Raw genomic sequence first — 22685 nt, 5'->3', positions numbered from 1 at the left:
CTACACCTGGCCACACCGCTACCGCCACTATTTCTACTTGTTATTTTTCAGGCATTTGCGCTACCTGTTACCACTGGCGCCCACAGGTCTTAAGAAAGTAGAAGCACAGAAGGATAAAATCCTCAGTCATAATAATAAAAAGCTAGGGGGTCTGGAGCATGCCACCCCTGAAAATTTTTGAATGGTAGACGTCTGGAGATGCAATCTGGTGAGTCTTGCGAGAGAGATTTAGGAACAAAATTTTTCAACCCAACATTTATGGAATGAAACATGAAACCGAACATGCTTCTATCTGCGGGCGCCACTGCCTGTTACTATACTTCACATTTATTCGCTCTCGTTCACAGCCGCAGGGTGCAGACCTTCATTGCGTTTAAAATCGCAGTTCTCCGACAATTGTCAATAGTAAGAAACATGAAATCCATTTGCAAGTGTACCAGAGACGGTTCATCGTGCATGACGACATGCGGATGCATACGCGTATTATGGACATCTACATCGTTGATGATAATAAAGAAAAATCACAGACAAGCTTATTAACCAACAACCAAACAATACCATTATATTTGTATAACTGTATCTTGATATTTACATAATATAGATAATTAATAATATATATATATATATATATATATATAAATATATATATATACAATTGTCTATAGTTCACATAACTTCATATTTCCCTCGCGACCGCGTTAATAATTATAATAAATGCATAATATCACATATTGTATAAGCACGTATAATATATATATAGATATATATATAAATATATATATATATATATTTCAAACACCTACATGTACACCATAGCATAAAAATTGGGAAAGCTAATATGCATTTGCAAGAAGTTGTAACCTGCTATTTAGGCCTCATAGTCTATAAAGTTATAGAATCAGCATTTGTAAATTTACCAACGCACAAGGAATAATCTTTATGAAATCTCAGTAAAATGCTTATTAGATTAACACATTATCAACCTTTAATTTTGAGCCAACATTACAGAATCACGTAGAAAAACAATAGAGCTCACAGGTTATTAAGCATTAGATTAGCAATTCAAAAATGCATTTAAATAAACATATAAAAACATAATGTTGATGCTTCAAATGTCCAAACAAATGTTTGCACAACGATTTAGAATTAACCATAGTTCCATATAGATTTACTGTAGAATAAGTATACACCACAGTATAATCACAGTAAGTGGTTAATAATGGTATGTTTCTGGCTCATGAGTGTAGCACAAGTAACTCTCACTGGAAGATGGTATGTGTACCACAGTTCAATTTTAGGTTTTAATTGCAATTAATAGTCAAGAGGAAAATACAATTGCATGCAAATTTCGTGATAGTGATTACAGACAGTATCTTAAATGGTCACCATGTGTCTGCGATTGAAACAGCCAGCCTGTCCGTGTCGCCATGACAACGTGTGAAAACGAGTGACCACCGGTGATACAGGAAACTGCATCTGCTAAAACAGAATGCTACCAACCAAATTAGTGACTGCACATTTTTGAGCAAGTCAATAGCATGACAATGAATTATATATATATATATATAGATATGCGGGGAGCTGAACAACACTGACTCATACTTGTCACCCATTAGAATAATATGTGCCCACAACTTGCAATTGCATTACAAGTAATTGCACTGCGAGGCTGTGTGTATCACGTGCATTATATTATGTAGGTGAGGAATAGGTTATGTCTCCATGTGTCGTCCGATGTCACCTCTTCCCCAAGAGAAGTAGCTCATCGATCTAAAATCAGATAAATAAAAAATCACTGATTTGTATGACAGCATTGAGCTTACGTTCGCCACGCCTGATCACTACCTGTAACGGATCTGTTTTAGCGTTTACAGACTGGTGACTCTCTGACTGACTGTGAGAACTGTGCCTGATGCTACTGATGGATTCGAGGCTTTCACCTTCACTACATTGCGGCTTCAATGACATTGAATGAGACAGCACTCGGTATCTGCCTTTGGGGGTCAATTCTCAAAGGGACATTGCAGCAGCCGGTATGTATTCAGCTCACCTGGGCTCGATACATCTCCTTCACATCCTGCAGGTCAAGTCTCAACTCTTCTACTTCCTCCTCCTTCTCACCGTACATGGTGAGAGCAGCATTATAACGGGTGTCAAGCGCCTGTCGAACAAAGCCCTGCGATTATGAGCATACCTTCCTTCCCTCGCTGATACTAGCTAGTTAACATTATAGCAATGTAGTTATACTACATATGGGGCCCTATATAATATATAAATACTAATATAACTAATATATAACCACCATGGCTTACACTAGTTAGCAAAGGTTGTGCATTTATTGGCCATTTAAAAATGGATGCACTGGATTTTTAGTAGATATTTTTGATACGAGAAAACATCTTAGCGGGTATCATTCAGACTGAGCTGGTAGTAATTTTTTTTTATAGCTGTGTGACTAATGATCTAAAATCAAAACGTCACCTGCACTTTTGCTCTAAGGATCGGCAATTCCTTCAGTTCTTCCTCCATTTCATTATTCTTTGATGTTAGATTGACGAGCTCCTTGGCAAGACTCTCTCTTGTTCGCTCCAAATTTCTTACCTCCGACTACAAGACAGAAACAGTCACCTTGCATACAGAGAGGATCTAAGACACACTAAGACTTTACAGTTGGGCAATTCTATATTTTCAGTCCATCCGTTTTACTAGTAATTTTTGGGCTTTTGGTTGCATCTGTTTTCGTCTAGAATTTTTCTGTGCACCATAGATAGAGCAGGAGCTGGTCGTGACTGTAACACTGACCTGCAGCTGCGCCAGCTCGCCGTCTCGCTGCTTTAGCTGCGACTCTAAATGCTCCATCATGGCTGATGTACTACCAGCCCTCATCCCCTCTTGAATGCTACCATGAATGCTCTCCGATGTGGATGCCCCAAACCACGACTGCTGCACATAATCCTGAAAACACGTAGCGGATGCCATGCTAATAAAGTTTATCTCAGTTAGATCCAAATTAAGTTAAAAATAACTTACACTGACGAAATTTTCGTCCATATCTCTGATAGACTTCCTCATAGAAAGTGTATGAGGAACTTCTACTTTCGACTTTCTATGAGGAAGTCTATCAGAGAGATGGACGAAAATTTCGTCAGTGTAAGTTATTTTTAACTTAATTTGGATCTAACTGAGATAAACTTTATTAGCATGTGAACTATAGAGATCTGATGAAATTATTCAATCAACGTAGCGGATGAGCTGATAGTATATCTAGATGACATTATAGCAGTATCTGTGACCTACGAGATAAACTGCTGTATAGTAGGCAATAAGTATTTTTATCAATATCGTCAAGATCGATAGCACAACGAGTTGCGAGCAAGTGTGGCACTAGCACGTCAGCACATGCATGTGGCATGTCAGCCAGATAATGCTTATTCTTCACATCAGAACTATACTGAAATCGAAATGGATCAGTAAGAGTGTCTGAATGACATGTACCTGTGACACGGAGACGGATAACCTATCTATGCTGTCAGCGGTACTTCTACTGCTGCCTGTAGGTGATGGTGGTGGCGGTGGCGAGGACCTCACTGCGTGCACCTCATTACTGCTGTTGTATTTAGCCTTTTCCTGGGGTTAACAATACAAAAGATCTTTGTACCAGTTACTTATAATTGCAGAGAACCACATCACATACAACTATTGCTTCACTTTCAGAAAGACAAAGGGTTAAGAGTTTCACAAGATATTATCCATTTAAAACATGTATTGTACTGTAGTTATTATTTTTAAGATGGGTGTAAGGTTATCTGCGGGGTGAGACCTTCTCCTTCAGTGCTTCATGGGCCAAAGCCACCTTCTTCTTCTCTGCTTCCAGCTTCATGGCTACCATCTCTAATCGACTCTCTAGCAGAAGATTAGCCTTCTTTTCCTCGGTGAGCTTGTCCTCAAGCTGCGTGTGCAGCAACTTGTACTCTGACACCTCCCTAAAACCAGACAACCAACACATAACGCATATGCTCAAACTAGATGCTCTCAAGTACTTTTGTAGATAACTTATATAATTGGATGTAGCTCTGCATTATGCAGTAAGTACCAGTATATTTAGATTTGGTTGCCAATTGTAATTATATGTTGAAAATAGTAATTCTTTATCAATGTTACAATGAAAATCAGTTTTTAGATAATAAAGAATCGTATGTATAATCAACAATGCTAGTTGTCATTTTTTGGCAATATTTTGCCTTTTATTTGGCAATGTTTGATTTTTAATTCAGATGACGATTGTAATAAATGTGTTCTCACCTTACTACTAATCACACTGTGTTCACTAAGTGTTCATCTGCACGCTATCATCATCATCGGGATACATACGTGACTCTGGCTTCCTCAAGCATGATCAAGCGTTGCTTCCCAGCCTCCAGGTCAGCTGTCAGACGAGATTTGTCCTGCCTCAGCACAGACAGCTGTGAGTCTAGTGACATTGCCCTACTCTGAAGCTCCATCACACGTTCCGTTAACACCTGGTCCTTTTCGCGCAGTCCTGCCACCTGGCTCTGTGAATCGGCTGCAATAACATGGGTGGTTGGCATGGAAACGTGCGAAAGAGTAGTGCTTTTCACCGGAACGCGGTCATTGATAATTTCGAGCAAACCCAATTTCAGCAATTAATCTGTTCCGAGTTTGCACAACACACCATTAGCAGATTACATAGGATGCAAAATATCAGAAGCACTTCAACAATCAATCAGATCCTGTTAGACGCCAGCTGGTAACATTCAGTAATAAGTAAAAAAGCTCCAATCGATCAGAAACGTTTCTGGTAAAAGAAGCGTGAGGAAATTTGAAGCGTGCAGGTAATGGAGAAGACTGCGTAAACTTACCGAGTCGATCCATCAGGCCTCTCTCAACCTTCTCCCAGGAACTAGACTGCTGAGCAAATTGTGACTGCACATTCTCAATCTGTCTCAACAGAGGCCGGGTCGCTGCAACCAAAGTAAATGTTTAAACAAATATTATTTTGATAAACATTACAAATACCTTTGAGAATACGAATCTCAACCAATCAGACACCTTAGATTTAATATTATGCTGATAAATGTCTCAAATCGAATGTCTAGACTGGTTCTCTGCATATAACTTATCACTCCATCACACATAAATCCATTAAATTAATTGAATAATCAGAGGAGCACCCGACCAGTCTAAGATATAATCTGTCAGTCTGTCTGTCTGTCCGTTCTTCCGTCCGTCAGTCGCTCTGTCTGCAGGATGTAGGGATAAAGGTGGATGAAGCCTTTAGAGACCTGCTAGGAGTCATTGGGATCCCCGGAGATATCATCGTATATGGCTACGGCAAAATTGGCCACCATATGTCACTAGGAAGATGCTCAAGATAGGAAGGACTGCGAAAACTGTTAAGATTCTGTTGCAGAAACACACGGAAGCACAAACGGACCCTCCATATGGCTATGCTTTGACGAAGAAGCACGCTGTTCCTACATAACAGTACTTTGCTAGCAGAATGACTAAACTCAAAGAGTCTACCAGACCAAACTTCCAACAACACATGTACCAAGTATAGCCCATGGCAATACTAACATAACGCTGCCAGTAAAGCAGGAGTAACAGAAGTCACAAAGCGACAACCCCTCTAAAAAACTACCTGTACTTCAAATGATTCTGTGTATGTTCGTGATTCCAATAGCCTTCAGTAAAAAAACCTCCATTTGTGGAAAGAAACACAAAATCGTTCCTGTTGTGGCAATGAATAGAAGCAGGCTGAAGCAAAACCACCATCATCTGCATCTGACACATCCAACAGGACAGAATTTCAGTAGCGATTGCACAAACATGATATCCAACACTCAGACCTGCCAACCCCATCTGATGATCATCAGTAATAATTATTGGATTTTTCCTTAACAAATAGGCATTTGTCAGTAACACCTTTTTGTCAGTCTTATTACAGTATAATAATAACATAATTAGCATAAAGAGGTGTGACGTCATTCAAAATGGCTGCGCCCATAAACAAGACAGACGAGCGCATAACACAGCATAATTTACCATTTTCAGTGAGTACCGTTACGTTTTAAGAGCTATTAGTCTAAATCTACAGACACAGTAGTCATGTTACATGATAATAGTTGATTTTACACTGTGTTTATTTCTTTTTTTTGCATTAAAAAATATAAATTTCAGATTTCTTGCTGTCCGTAATTTTTCGAGGTCGTCCGTAACACCGTAATTTTGACTCGCGTCCGTAACAAATTACGGGCAATACGTAACAGTTGGCAGGTCTGAACACTAGTAGCTTCAATGCCTGACCTTCTTCTTACTGAGAAAAGAACCACAGCACTGAGGAGCACAGTATCTTCAGTGACTTCACTCAGTTCATCATTCAGAAATTTGAAACGAAACTACAGATGTTACAAATTACAGATGTGTTACGTGAACTATGATGCTCGCTTGCACTCACCAAGAGAGATGTTGTGTGTGAGTTCCTGGCTTCTGGCTTCTGATTCCTGCAGCCTCTTCTGCAGATCACAAACTTCGAGGCGCAACTGATCCTCCTTGCGTGCCTGCTGTTTCTCTGCCCTCGATAAGTTATTGTGTAGATCCTCTATCTAGAGAATCATGGCAAAGATGCAAAACTGTAAATTAACTTGTTAATTCATCTCTGTCCCTGTCTTCACTCTATGTATGTTTCTCTCTCATTCTTTCTTAACCCTTCCCTTCCTTCCTCTCCCTTCTCTCCTGATTGTGCACGCTCTCTTTCTCTCACTTACCAATGATCAAATTATGTCATCTTCTAAGAACCAGTGAAAATAGCCATTATATGAAGACTTATCGATTATCCACATATAACACTACATGCCCTAAGCCAGAAAATACTTAACAGCGGATATTTGACATTCGTGATTGTGTGTACGCGTTAAAAACGCCACTATAGAGCAATAACGTGCAGGTGGCGCTCACGTTGATAACAAGTGCCTCCTGCTCATCGCGTGATTGCTGATGAGCTTGCTGTAGCGCCACCTTCATCTCATCCCTCAACACCATCTCTGCACTGAGCACTGCCTCCTGACTCTGGCTGTCCACCGAGGCTCTCGCTTTATGCGCTTCTGCAAGCTCCCTGCCAGAATGTAGCAACACAAGCATTTGAGTGCCGAACACGCTAGACGAAATTTCGCATCACCTTTAATCATTCTGATTGCGTTACGATAGCCTAATCTTGTTATGATTAGGCTTTGAATATTAGGAGACTATTCCATTCTTATTTTCTATAGGTACGGCAATACGTTTACAGTGCCCGATAAGAGATTTAAACATTGAGAAAGATTATGGTGCGTATAACGCGTTCCAAGAAGCCACACATATGACGCATTGAACCTGTAGGAATTGTCAAGAGCAGCCTGCATGCCACCCATTTTCTCCTGTGCTCCTTCAAGGTCACCGCAAATTCTTTGTAGCTCCTTCTCCTTCTTCTGGAGAGTAGCATCCAGCTGCTTGATGGCTTCCAGGTGATTCTTCTCCATGGCTTCACGTGCCTCTAATACCCGATGTAGTCTTTCGACTTCCTCCGTCTGCTCCTCAAGCTTCTCGCTGTAATACACATTGGTATGAGTTTACGTCAATTTCCTGCCGATGAAATGCGGCAACTGCGGAAAAAACTATGAAAATTCTATGTACCGTTGTTTTGTAATGATGGCTTCATTCTCCTTTTCTTTGACTCTCAGCCGTTTGATAATGTTCGACTGCTGTAGTTGCTGCTTTGATAGCTTCTTACCTATTTGAAAGCAATTGTGTCACAACGAGTCAATGACCAACAGTCAGCTAAGAGGTTATGGCAACAACTCTCTTGTTCAGAAAATGCAAAAAATATTATGCATTCTTTCTAAGACCATACTGTAAAACTCGGAGTAAACTTACAAGTTGGCAAACATATTTTTACATGGTTACATTAATTATTGTGACAATAACCACACACCCTCTTCCATGAGACCAAGAATCTGTTCTTCCTTTTCCTTCAGTAGTTGTGTGGTCTCTGCCATGTTCATACGAGAAGATACTTCTTCCTGAGCTACCCTAAGCTGTCTCTTCAAGGCATCCCGCTCCTAGGACAGAAATCATGCAACACGTCTTAGACATAGCAACCTACATACTGTCAACCCCCTGAATGCTAGCAATGACGTAACTGCTATTGTATAACGTTAATTTTATGGAGGGAAAATCGGCACGGTGATTACGAACATAACATTATTACCAAACACAATTAGGCATGGGCTGCAAAGAAACAAGATTCAGGGGGATTTATATACTGTTTTAATACAGTGATTGTTGATACACTGTCTGAGATCTTTTCATTGGTAGTTATATGCAAGAGTATATACCCTGGTTACAGTCTTTAGTCTTTTCTCTGCTTCAGAGATCCTGGCAGTAAATTCTACAGTCAATGTATTTAGGTCAGTGTTCTCTGCTGCATATTCTTGCTCCTGTTGTGCGATCTGGCTGCAAAGCACACGATACTTTTACAACTAAGCGAGATCATATGAGAGTGAAGTGAAGTGAAGTAATTAACCGATGAATATTGTAACTGTTACTTGTTATGTCACTTGTTTCAGAATCCGATTAAGCAAACAAGACTATCAGACTAAAAAATTCGATTCAAGTCACAACACGTGCTTTGTGGTATGCAAACTAGGGGACATGATGACACGAACCAACTAATGCATAAAACCACCATATCGACATTGGTATATAGAAATACTTTCGGAGGATGTTGTTTGTTTCTCGAACTGCCACGTTTTCCTTGCTGTACTGGAGTAGCTGGGCTTCTCTAGCTTGGAGGACTTCCATAGACTCTGCCAATTTCTGAAACGTTGAATATTGTGTTACACAATGATAATTCTGCCAATTACTCTAGATAACACCGCTTGAAGTATAAGGTACTTAGCCTACCAGTAGCATTCCCAATCTGGATATAAACACGACTGCAAGAGAGTTGGAAAGTTTTAAAGAAGCATACTATATAGGAATACTTGTAAGAAGCTATTAATGCACCAAGGTATTCAATAGCTCAGTATAACCCCTAGATGCGTGAGAATTCCAAGTTTCCAAGTCTGTCATAAAGCGGAGTGCAATAGCGAGAAACAACGTGAGACAGCAAAACAAGAGGTTAGAAAGGTGGCAAGATGGAGACAATGGCCTAATGATAGGAAGTGAAACTCATTCTTAAGTCTGAGTTCTCTATGTTTAAAGGGTGTTGGTGCACTCTGATAAAATAAATATAGGGAACACCTCCTGTGGCCAGGGCCTAGCTCTTGTCTCTTAGTTCTTGGGCTCTTGGGTGAATTAGAACCACAACCTACAACAAGCTCGAGCAAGATAACATTAAGACCCGAAAACCAAGCTAGAAGCAAGAGTAACCAGTAAATGGACAAGCGAATCAAATTATATTATTGGCAAAACTATTATTTTTACTACCTAGAAGAGGTGTAAAATGGATAAATCTGACACTTTCCAAATTCCTTACCCTCAGATACTACATACAACACTGCACAAAGGCCGGGGTACAGGCCACAGAGGTTAGCAAGATATATAGAGAAAGGGTCTGAGGAATTTGGACAGTGGTTCAATACATTGGAGGTACAATAGCGAATTACAAAATGCACAGGGGTGCTAGTGTTGTAATTGCCAACCTTCTAAGAATTGGAATGGGCACAATTTGAATTGAATTAATCAGAAGAATTATTCAAACTATTTTAGCTTGCTACAATAGAGGGTAAAGTAGAGTAGGAGAAGGCAAAATAAAGAGCCAACCAAAAGTGTAAAATGTGAAAAAAGTAAAATGGGAATTAAAAACACGAGTCAAAAAGTATATATGGTAAAAATAAGGTAAAGGAACCTAATAGTAATTTCAGACTTTGACTCTTGACACTCCGACGTGTCAACTCAGACACTTGAAAACGAGTGGATAGTATTGGAACGTTTCAAAACGTAGACTGCAGGTCACCCCACCGATGAATAACATATTTCACAGGTTCAGAACCTATGGGGTCAAATTTATTGAAGCGATCCAGGTTTGATAATATAAGAGCAACTGAAACGATAATGATCACAATATGATATGAAGATAACACGATGTCATGGTGACCATTTGACTTTTGGTTACAATTACCCTTTGTATTCTCCTTTATAATATCTTTGCATAATTATTTGTTGGTAAAAAGTACAGAGAAGAATTCTCTGTATAGCAGGGTTGATATATTTGTAGAGTGGCCCATTACCTTCAGTAATCTTTCTACCTGCTCTGGGTCGCCAGCAATACTAGCAATAGCTGGACCAACCTGGTGACCTATAATGCAAAAATAGCAAATTAGTACAGGAGACAATCAAACTAATTCACTTTTTAATAATTTCAATTAAAGTAGTCAGATATGTTGTCTATTGGATTGATTGCACCACAAACACATAAAGATGCCACAACTGATGTAGATGGACCCCCCCCCCCCCAGAGACACGCAAACGACACACTTTCGAGGAAGGCACCGCGTGCATTACAGTATTGTCACTGTTCAAACTGAAGTTTGAAGCCAAGGTTAAAGGAGGCATTGCTAGAAAAGCTATGCATGGTTTAGATGGCAAGCTTGAAATTGCTGTTGATGTTATTGTAATAGTTCCTCTAATTGCTTGGAATCAGCACAGTGCTGGGAATCCACAGCAACAAGGAAATTCACACTGTTCACAGATAAAAGTTTTTCTCTTGATATTAATGAGCAAGGCATTGCTGAAGCTTGGCTGTGGACGATCGACTGGTGTTCTTTAGATGTTCAAACAATCAGCTCAGTCTTGTCATTCAAGGTAAGTTTACAATAATAAAAGCTCATAAAAATTACAAATAATACAGATCATGAAGAAAGACAAAGCACATGATCTAATGTTCCATCAAGTGATGAGATATTATTTAACAGTCATACCCATACGTCGAATCTGCCTCTGGTCCAAGACGGCGGAGTGTTGAGACCCGTCACTGTCAACATGCTTCTGATACTGTTCCAGATCCAGTCTTGACAATTTCGACAGATATTGCTTCATTGGCGATATCTCATATCTAGTACATAAGAAAAGATGCGTGTGATATTTACATACAAAAACTCAATGTAGTATATGTCAAAACTTATACGAATGCTTTATAAATAATAATAAGAAGAAGACGAAGAAGAAGTAGAAGAAGAGAAGAAGAAGAAGAAGCAGAAGAAGAAGAAGAAGAAATAGAAGAGAAGAAGAAGAAGACGAAGAAGAAGTAGAAGAAGAGAAGAAGAAGAAGAAGCAGAATACTAAGAATAATGTTCTCAACAAATATCACCACGCAATCATAACCGCAGTTACCTATATCTGCTTGCAAGCTTGATTTGCCCATGTCCTGAAATGCATTTGTGCACTTATCCCTCCATGGATAAATACCATATGCATACATTCATGCACGTACTCACGCACGCACACTCGCACACACGCACGCACGCACGAACGTACTCACGCACGCATGCACACATGCACACTAATGCATGCGTGCACACAAATATGCAACTGCATGCATACACACACTCACAACAGTCACATTGATGCTGTAATACAACTCATACCTGTGTTGGCCATTGTCAGAGAATGCAGATATGACCTCAATGTCGGAGGAAGTCGTTGTGCCAATGTCATCGCTAGATGTGTGGCCGCTGTTGATATGGTCTGACCGGTCAGATGAGGTAGGGGAATGTGCACTGTGCTCTCCTTCAGTATTGTCCACCATTGCCTCCTCGATCATGCACTTCACAAACGAGCTAGCTGTGCTGGATGCGGTCAGTGATAAAATGCTGTCACTGTCCTGATTCTGTGACAGCTCCTTACCTCCCTCTGCTGCAGAATCTGTCCATGGTGACCCTTCTAGTCCACTCTCCGACTTACTAGACGTGGCGTCTACATCAGTGATCGTTTCTTTGGTGGAATCTTGTTGGGTTTCTAGTGCATCGCCTGGCATTCTTCTAACAGGGTTCGTTGCGATTTGTGTGTCATCATACTTTTCATTTAGAAGATCAACTGCCCCTGCATCTGTGAAACTGTTGTCGGACATCTGACCTTCTTCCACCTGCTCTAAGCTAGAAGTTACAATCTCTTGACCTGGGCTATTGGTGATGACCAACTCTCCTAGTTCTCCTAGTGTATCGGTAACTACATCATGTACCATGGTGGTGGTAACCAATTCCTTCTCTAGGTTTGTGCTGGCTTTCTTATGCCCTAACGTGGTAGTCACTACATCTTCGCACGTGACTGCAGTCACTACGTCTTGCCCTACAACACTTGTTACTTTGTCTAGCTCCTCAGCTGTGGCCAGGGTTGCTTGCTTTGTGCCTGTGCTTATTATGCCTTTCTCCATAGAATTTTTATCCGCCTCCTGCCCCAGATGGGCACCTACTGACTCTTGATTGTCAGTCACTACCGTATCGGTACTTGTGTCTGTTGCATCCTCAGACTGAGTGGAGAATTCTTCTTCAGCACCACTGACTTCTATAGAATTACCTATTTTTACAAAAGACGAGGGCACCTGTGTGATTCCTGGTGCAGATGTGACCACGTGCACTACAGGCTGTCCATCATCGTCAAAGACATTGGGTATTTCGGGAGGCAGCACTTTGCTAGTAGGCAAAGTATGTGTAGCTTTCAGCGCAGTTGGCCCCGTCTGATGGTCACACAAGAGAGTTGTGCTATTTGTGGAAGATGACTGCAATCCGTGCGGAGAGATTTCACTTTTATCTACAACAGTATCTTGGCTGCTTACGCTTGTCTCAACGTCAACAGATGCGAGAGGGTCAGTCATGCACGATTGGGAATCCTCAGGCAGATCTCCCTCACCTTGCACCTGATGAGCACATGGAGCCTCTGCCTCTGTTTGCACTGCCTCGCCTGTCACATCCTGTCCTAGAGTAGTCGTCGTTAACACCACTTCTGAAGTTAAATCCATCTCTGGTGTACATGTTGTTACCGTATGACTCGCATAGCCTTTCTCCATAGTGGTTGATTTCTCAATTCCACCCCAGTGCCTTATATTGCCACGATTACCTTGTCCTAGTATGGCAATGTCATTTCCTACCAAAACATTGGTGTCTTGAGCACTTCCACTGGCAACCATACTGTTGCTTATGCTATCTGCAGATACCATTTTACTCCATGTCATGCTCTCCTGCAGTGTTAGATTTCCACCTTCTGTTTCTATAGCAACTAGTGACACCTCATCCAACCTGTCATTGTCCATCTTAATTTCATTACATGGTTTTTCGTCTGCGGTTTCCGCAACACTATCATCAGCTATACGCTCTGTAGAAGCTGTAGCACTGTAACTCTGTATAATCTGTTGCCCACTGCCAACTGTACCACTTTCATCAGATTGATAAACTCCATCAACCGTACGATGGTCGGCACCACCTACATGTAAAACATCTCCTGAAGATTTAGAAGCAAAGACTCCCTCTTCTAGATAACTATCGCAAGCATTTCTTTTCTGTGGTTCCCCATATGTAAGTGTATTTGACCCCACAGATTCAGATATAGTACAGGTTGAACCTGCAGTTTCTTTGTCTAATGACGGCACAGGAGGCAAGAGCTGCTCAACAATCTTCTGGCTCACAGCAATACTTTGCATGTGTGCATCTTCAAGTTCTGTGGCACTAAGGTCACTGGAATGAGCTGTGTTTGGGGACAGCCCACGCACATGTAATTCAGCAATCGGTTCGACGACTTTGTCAGCAGGCTTCGATGTTTGCAATCCTTGTTTTATTTGTGCACGTGGTTGGCTGCCTATAGAGGGAGCATCAAGTTGTGGTTCAGGGCACTCTAGAATAGCAGTAACATCATCCTCTGGGTTAGGTTTCTTATGCACAGTTTTGCAAGGAGATGCCTCTGCAAGTTTAGGTTTTTGAGAGTGAGCAGTGTCACCTAGAAAGTCACTGAAAAAAGTATCACTGGTATCTCCTACAGTTGTTTTAATATCAGATGTAATGGGCGAGTCACATTCCGCTGATGTCCTTGCAGTAGTTACAGAACCTGCAATATTCAAAGAACATGTGGTAGTGTTTTTGCCGTTTGTTCCTTAATATGTCAATGCAATTATCATATATTGGAATAGATTGACTATGCTGATGTACAAATTGTATTGTGTAGAAAATTCTAGAAATGTTAAGTTTGGGGATTGTATCGATGGATTCTGTCGACATAAAATTACTCATGTAAAACTTAACCACCATGACCTAATCATAAAAACACATCAACTGAGGACACACAGACATGTTCCAATTATCATATCAATCTGTACATTTCATAGCCTTACCTTTCTCTGTGGTCGACGTATCACTGGCATCAATATCTAGAACTTTGTCGATTTTTTTCTGAGCTTGAGTCAGAGCCGACTTAAGAGCCAGGTTTGTATAGGAGCTAGCTGATGATAACCAATTCATCGCTGTGAGGTTGCACGCGTTTCAATATCGTCAATGATTTGTAACCTAAACATGGATCACACAAAAAAGAATTAACATACGACATATTGTGACGATCCCCACAATTCCATTTTATAGTTACTATATATTAAAAAAAACCTCATGATTGTGATTGTGATCCTAATGTAATATACAGATTCTGATTAGTTTGCATTCTTATTATTGTACATATTTGTTTAGGATGCCGTTGTCTAATCTCAATCATTTGATCTGCATTTGTGCATCTGCCCCCAAGTTGGGGGACCCAACTAATGCTGAGGGGGTCTATGTCCCCCAGGGTACTATCGGACGGTACCCTGGGTACGGTTCGATATATCGGAACGTACGCCTGGTACTAATCTAATATGCCGGACGTACATCGCCTACTCCACTGAACGGTCTAGGGAGTGCGCGCTACGCCTACTAACGCATCAGATAGTTACCAGGGTACGTTTCCGGATATATCGAACCGTACCCAGAGTACCCTCCAATAGTACCCTGGGGGACATAAGACCCTATGAGCCCCGGCACTATGCACGAAGGGTCGTTCTCGTGATCAGGTACTACATATATGTACGCGAGGTAGTTTTAGGTTGTTTAGTATTATGTTTATATTTTTATATGAGATATGTTTGGGTGTTAGGGTTAGGGTTATGGTTAGGGTTAGGGTACCACTTCTGTAGTAGCACAGTCTGGTACCCTTTGGCTGAGAGGTCTATGTCCCCAGGGTACTGCCGGAACGTACCCTGTGGTACGGTCCGGTATACCGAACGTACCCTGGACTATCTAATTGCCGGACCGTACCTCGCCTACTCGCACTAACGAGTCCTAGGAGTCGCCTACTCATAACCCTAACTCTAACCCTAACCCTAACCATATCAGGTTTTTAACAAAATGATAAATACATGGATGGACAAGAAATGCATGTGTGCAATCATGTGTAGGTTCAGGTGTAGATACAATAATGTAACCCAAACACAGGATAGGGGTTACATTAACTGTACATAACCTATCCTGTGTTTGGGATACATTATTGTATCTAGTTCAGGTGATGTGCAATTATATTTAACAGCAACATGAAATGCATGTAATTGCAATTGCATTTTCATTGATCATATACATTGCCCACAGCCCATACATTGCAAACAGTAAACATGTCGCTTTAGGGACCATTCATTATTATTATCTTGGATAGGGGGTGGCAAAATAAGAAAATGCCATAAAAGTTATAAACACCCCCCCTTACAAGGAATGTAGACTGTACAAGTACCCCCCCTATCCCTGCATGATTTGAAGTTCATACATACCCCCCGCTAACTTCAACTAATTGTTACATTTGATCTTACTTCTATCATTTCCTCAGCAACTGAGCAGAGTCAATTATGAGGGAACATGTCAAAATGTCAACATTTTCCAGTTTATAATATGGGGCATTGGTTCACCTTTATACCACGCACTCATGTCAGTTGAGTTTATACAAGTTCATAGGGATAAAACATGTGGCAATGATGAAAATTGTCATTGCAAGTATAAAACACATATGATTACAAGATGGTCCATATAGAAATATGGTATACTGACTCCTGCGGATGAGTACAAATCAAGGTCTTGAAGTATCGGTGCTATTACACGGCGAGCAGGTTAAAGAACCAGAAGGCACATTTGTAATAGTACGATAATAGCAGAGTAAATGGTTAGCTCAGGTTTTTCTGTAACCTAAACCCCTCGCTCTGTGGGGCGGCTGTAGATTGACTCTGTGTTATCTGTCATAAAGCCTATAGAATCCAATCCTTACCCTGGCCATAAAGTAATACTAATACTACACATTGATATAAGTGCTCTTTCCAAGAACCGTGTGGTTGGTTGAGTATTCTGGCCAGATCTGCTTTTCATGTTTGCAGCCTCTCCAATTGCCTGAATTGGAGTACGTGTGCTGTCACTGTCACTGTCACCATCTGAAGATTCTGAATTAATAGATTCACTCTCCAAATCACTGTGATAGTCTACAACTTGTGTCACTTCATCATCTGACTCGGAATCACTGTTCTCACTGTCTGCATCACATGGCACCCTAGCACCAGGAAAGATTTCCTGTCCATGATTTTTTGCCACATGAGCTATGACACGCCTGAGCTTGTCTGGTTTCTTGCCAGCACATGATAGATTGTTAAACAAGGAATATTTATTTAGCTCCTGAACATTCAGCTTTCCCAGCTTCCCTGTTGACACCAGGTCATACCAATCATATTCAGAATAAGCCTTGTTCTTTCTGACCAGCTGCTGTGTTTGTCTATTCCCACTCCGAATTGTCTTTACATGGTCCAAATTCGTCAAATGGCACAGATATTCCTTGAGCACGTTTTATGGGACAATGTATTTGTCAGCGAAAGAACCTGATTGCTGTCTCAATCATCGAGTGATATCTCTCCAGCAGCTATAAGTTGCTTTGAGACAGCACGAGTTGAAAGTATATGCCGGCTCTCCTGGTTTCTCGGCACGCAGGCTGATCGCAAACTGGTCTCAATACACTTTGGTAGTGATACTCAGGCAGTGTGGTTGTAAATCTGGGGCTGGTCTCGGAATCGCTTGTAATGGCGTGGAAGCCATTCCAGGTATGCATAGAGCAAACTCACACAACGCACCAAACCCAGTCTCGACATGACCTCTTTTAAATATTCGCATGTACAACTCACCAAATTGATAATGCTGGTCAATGAAACTTGTATAGTCTTGCTAAAGTATCACTGCTGCCCTGCGACATTGGATTTGGTACTGGGGTAGCACCTCAGTATACTGTCTCAAATAAGTTAGGGAGAGGGAGGGGGAGGGGAGCAGGGAGAGGAGAGAGAGAGCAGGCGGAGAGAGAGGGAGAGGGAGAGAATACGGGCGGAGGGAGGAGGGAGAGACGGTAATAGAGGGAGAGACGGGAGAGCACGGGAGAAGGGAGAGACGCGGGGAATGGGAGAGGGAGAGACTGGGGAAGGAGAGAGAGACAGCGAAAAGGGAGAGGGAGAGGGAGAGAAGGAGAGACGGGGAGGGAGAGGGAGAGATCGGGAGAGGGAGGGGAGGGAAGAGGTAGCAGAGGGAGGAGAGGGAGAGGCGGAGAAGAGGGAGGAGACAGTAGAGGAAAGAGCAGGGAGGGCGCAGGTAGGAGGAGGCGAGGGGGGGAGGGGGGAAGAGGGAAGGGAGATGGGTAGCGAGCGAGGGGCGGCGGGAGCAGGGGGCGGGGGAGGGAGGAGAAGATGGGACCCGCGCCGGCCGGCGAGGCTGGGGACGGAGGAGGAGAAGGTAGGAAGATAGATAGGGGTCGTGGGGGCCGAGAGGGAAGGAAGGATCGACTGATGGGAACGAGGGATTATGGCTCGGGGGGGAGACGGTGAGAGGCCGACCGAGAAGGGTGACCGAAGTAGGGGAGTGAAAAAGGGGGAGCAAAGAGAGGGGGAGAGGTGGGGGGGGGAGGGAGTAGGTAAGTGTGAGATGAAGGAAGGAGGGGGTGAGGGAGAGAGGGGGGAGGGAGGGAGAGGCGGAAGGGGAGGAGAGACAATAACGAAGAGGAGGGAGGTGATAAGAGGTTTGGAGGATGCACGATGAGGGCGGGAGTGGGGGGTGAGCGGGGGCGGCAGCGGGGGCAAGGAGCGTCCGGCTGGTCACAGGGCGACGGGCGCCCACAGACCGCGGGCCCTCGGAGCGAGAGGCAGGGAGAGGGATGAGTGCAGATCTGGGGGGCAGGGAGAGAGAGGCACGGGTGAGGGAGATGAGGGGCCACAGGAGGGACTAGGGCAGTAGAGATTATTGTAACGGCCGGCGAGTCGTGTGCAACAAATCTAAATACTCGCCTCGGATAAATAGTCAACCGCCCCACACTCACCACAAACTGTTATCAGCTAATGTATTAAGAATTGTGTTTTTTCACGCAAATATGTGTGGGCGCATAATGGCTACCAATGGTGATAATATATGCATACACACACCCTTGCCAGACACATATATAATAATATTCCCAGACATAATTACCATGAGTTTTCAAATATGCGTATGATTGTAATCATTAGCAATGCAGTAGGCGGCTGAAAGTCGTTTGAAATGCCGGGTAGGGCTCCGGCTACGCTGCGTGAGATCGGTAAGTTTTCTGGCATGTATACCATTTATATATATGGTGCAAAGTTGCGCGACATACTCCGCCCCTATTAATGATGGTCGAAGAGTTATATTGTACCGCCCCCTAGTTAGCGGATGGTGCAAAGTTGCATGTAACGCCCCCTATCGTTTGCTCGCACCCCCCCTATCAAAGAGAGTAACATTATGAATGGTCCTTACATTCACTTTTTTATCATGGACCGACATACCTGTATCTTAAACTTTGTATATTTTTAATGAAATTGAATATGTTGTTATACCCGTTACTGTTTTTATACATTTGTTAGATATCGGTTAATAAAGAGCTTTCCAGCTCATGTTCACTGTTTTAAGTGTACCGATGAAAATTAAGATTATCTACTACTACAACTACTACTACTACAACATGGCCAGAAGTAATATGATCTAGAGTTACGGATAGGGATAGGATTTGGTTGGAGCTTATAAAATATAACTTTTTTGTTGATGTTGTGGTAATTGCTATACGAGGTTACCTAGCTTTCAGATCGCGGATGGTATTAATAATTTCACCGTGTATAATTGTAAGCACTTAGGCCTAACAATGTATTAAGTAATATACCGGTATACCGTATATATAATTACTGTTTTGGAATATATTTTTGATTTTGAATTTGAGTAGGTCTAAATAATAATGCATTCATTGATTCAATGATTCATCATCATGGGTACTAATACTATTATTACTACTATTCAGGTTGGCTCCAGTCTAAAACTAAAAGCACATAAACGTACTAACAGTAACACTAACAGTAACTGTAAAACATACATCAGTAGCCGCATATCATGTGCAGATCATGCCCAGTAGACAAAAATAAATTGTACTATCACAGAACAACATCACCAACATGGCTCCATGTTGATTACACGTCGAACCAAACACAAAATTGTTATCTCAATGCAACGTATACGCCCGATAGACCAAGGGGATAGATATGGCGACCACTGCCTATCGAAGCCCCAGTGGCGCAATCGGTTAGCGCGCCGTACTTATAGACAGTACCGTCTCTGAGACATGCGGAGGCTGTGAGTTCGAGCCTCACCTGGGGCAAGAGATTTTTTGTTACCTTGCTTGTTCCGTCAGTTTGTCCTTCTTTACGTCAACGTTCATCACTAATTTAATATATCAACCGGTTTCTATATATCCATAATTACTGCAGCACGAGTTGAACTTCGTATACGTGTGATTGCAGCCAAGGGCGTAGCCAGGAATTTGGATTGGGGTGGTCCTCGAGCGAGTAACAAGGGGCCGGCTGGGTCTGGTGGTCTGAATTTTTTTTTTAGTTAAATGTAAAAATAATAAATTTAGACGCTGTTTTGTTGACAATATTATTTCTTCTGCAACTCTACAACGACCATGCTGTGTGACTTAATTACTGCTGATGTATACTTAAAATTATGTTTCCGGCTTTGAATACCTAGGTATAAAAAATAGTATATAAATAAGGTCATAGTATAAAACGTATATAAACAAGTATATACAAGAAAATAGGCTTATCTGATAATTTAATATTGTAATTGAGAATTTTTTTAACGGAGGCCAAGATTAGGCAGCCTACGTATACGCGCTTTTCAAATGAGAAAAAGTTGTTCGTTTTTTTGGATTTTGATTTTTGATTGCGGGTGTCTAAGCGGCGCCCCAAGGATCCCCCCCTGGACTACGCGCTTTGATTGCGCTTACTGTACGCTTTGTATGATGATAGCTGATTGGAATCACCATGGAATCACTCAATATAAAAATCGTTCTCTCTCTCTCTCTCTCTCTCTCTCTCTCTCTTCTATTACTATATACTGTCAATATATATATATATATATACACATATTCATATATATATATATACACCCTTCATAGAAATCACAGAACAATATATTATCATGATATTCTACATCAAATCTCTGCATATTTCTTGTAGAGCCAAGCCAACTATGATTCGAATGGGTTCTTGGTGTATTATAGCCCCGCGTATTATAGCCACGCGTATTTTCAATCAAGACAGTGGCTACATTGTAAAATTTGTCAGTCGTCGAAGAAGAACAACCAGAGCATATAATTAAATCAGCATATAAATGTTGATTTATATGCTCTGGAACAACTTTAAGAAGAACTGCAATTTCATTTCTACTCAGCTATACCGCTATTTAAATATGTAATTGTTTGCCAATAATGTATGCAGATATAAATTACTCGAGTAGTAGTTACGTGGAATATATTGATGAGGAACGATTAGATTGTTAGATTATAGGTCGCTATCGCTACACGAAAATGACTTTGTACACTGGCTAGCGAAACATTGTGTGGTGCGCTGTGATAGTACGTGTGCGTGCGTGCGTGCGTGCGCGCGCGCGTGTGTGTCACACACAGTGTGTGTGTGTGTGTGTGTGTGTTGTGTGTGTGTGTGTGTGTGTGTGTGTTGTGTGTGTGTGTGCACGTGCACGTACTCACGCACGCACGCATGTGTACCCACGCAGGCACCCATCTACGCACGAACGTATACGCACGCACGCATGTACACACGCACGCATACACACGTGTACGCACGCTCGACACACAGCACGCATTCGAGCGTGTAACGCACGCATCCACGGTGGTAAGCACGCACACGCGTGTACGCACGCACACACGCGTGTACGGCACGCACACACGCGTGTACGCCACGCCACACACGCGTGTACGCAGGCACCACTCGGTTTACGCAGCGAGAACACGCGCTGTAGCCGCATCACGACGCACGCACGGTGTACGCTGGCGCACGCACGCGCTGTAGGCACGCACACACGCGTGTACGCACGCACACACGCGTGTACGCACGCACACACGCGTGTACGCACGCACACACGCGTGTACGCACGCACGCACGCACGCACGAAAGCAGGCACACACCTCTATTATGGACTCTTGATATATATAATTATGCGTAGTATTTTTGTTGGGTATTTTTTGCCCTTTTAAAATAGGTGCGACATTTTAGAACAAAATGCCTTTAGGCACATAGCATTCATCAGGTTTCATAAAAAATGTGTTTGTTATACAATTTGTGAATTTATTCTTGGTAGACTAGTTATTTAAAATCATAAATTTAAAAATGATTGCAATAGAATGTATACGTGAATAATTACCTATACATCTATGGTATATAAACTATGTAATGCCTATGGTAATAAAATCCATGGTTTAGTAAGAGTATAATTAGTATCAGAAAATGAGAAGAGGATTAGTAATATCATCAGGAGTAAGATAATATAGGTTATTATCTATTATCTTACTCATTATTATATATCTCCTGTATTATCTTACTCCTGATATCATGTATATTCTTTGGTATAACAGTCGCTGTACAGACGCATCCCTGTCATTTCATCGAATTCCCAAAGAACAGTCTAGGCAAGAACATTGATTGAATCCTATTAAAAGGATTGGTGTCTGATACAGAGTGACCATATTTGCGGATGTCACTTCACATCAGGTAAGGTAGAGGATAGGGTTAAGCTAGACAAGTGGATGTCTAGTTCTGTTTCTGAATATCAGGAAGCTGTAGAAGGCAAATGTAAATGGTGCGCACAATGCTTTTCCACCAACCTGTGCACTCAACTGCGGCTAAAACAGTACATTACATGAATTCTTATTCATACTTTTACCTTTACTTTATTCAAGAAAGGCTAGCAATTAATATTATATACGTACTGATCCTGGCTATGTTCCCACAGTAAAAATGAGATAAACAGCAGCCAGTATTCTTCAGAAAGAAAGAAAGATGGCAAGGTTATTGTAGATAACTTCGCAGCAGACACAATTAAATGCATAGTACATATCATATATGTTCAAGAACGTATTAAGTATGTACATAAAGTACATATTTAATACGCTCTTGATATGTTGTTACTGGTTTAAGGACAAATACCCCCCGGACAATTAACCCCCAGAAATTGAGCCCCCGGACAATCACCCCCCGGACATTTACTCACTTGTTGTTTATTATTCATTGTTGAACAGTGATACAGGGAGGAGGT

General features: G+C 41.8%; 1 protein-coding gene and 1 non-coding gene across 2 annotated transcripts; one reads left to right on the top strand and one right to left on the bottom strand.

Moving 5' to 3' along the window:
• Window positions 1-1305: 1305 nt before the first annotated feature.
• LOC106804729 (TATA element modulatory factor-like) lies at window positions 1306-19540 on the bottom strand. Its single transcript, XM_014806041.1, has 20 exons — window positions 19447-19540; window positions 14378-14549; window positions 11646-14094; window positions 10980-11113; window positions 10290-10357; window positions 8771-8874; window positions 8394-8511; window positions 7991-8117; window positions 7693-7789; window positions 7393-7605; window positions 6979-7135; window positions 6479-6626; window positions 4881-4982; window positions 4372-4564; window positions 3821-3983; window positions 3496-3627; window positions 2803-2955; window positions 2482-2607; window positions 2051-2161; window positions 1306-1770 (listed from the first exon to the last, which is right to left on the bottom strand). The coding sequence occupies exons 2-20, from the start codon at window positions 14502-14504 to the stop codon at window positions 1738-1740; spliced, it is 4755 nt and encodes a 1584-aa protein (XP_014661527.1). The 5' UTR covers window positions 14505-14549; window positions 19447-19540; the 3' UTR covers window positions 1306-1737.
• A 94-nt stretch (window positions 19541-19634) lies between these two features.
• On the top strand, window positions 19635-19728 carry Trnai-uau. The gene is made up of 2 exons: window positions 19635-19672; window positions 19693-19728. It is a non-coding gene; the product is annotated as a tRNA-Ile (tRNA).
• The last annotated feature ends 2957 nt before the right edge of the window (window positions 19729-22685 follow it).

Source organism: Priapulus caudatus, unplaced genomic scaffold, assembly GCF_000485595.1.
Source record: "Priapulus caudatus unplaced genomic scaffold, Priapulus_caudatus-5.0.1 Scaffold84, whole genome shotgun sequence".
NCBI classification, from domain to species: Eukaryota; Metazoa; Priapulida; class Priapulimorpha; order Priapulimorphida; family Priapulidae; genus Priapulus; species Priapulus caudatus.
This window is presented reverse-complemented; position numbering and strand designations above follow the sequence as displayed.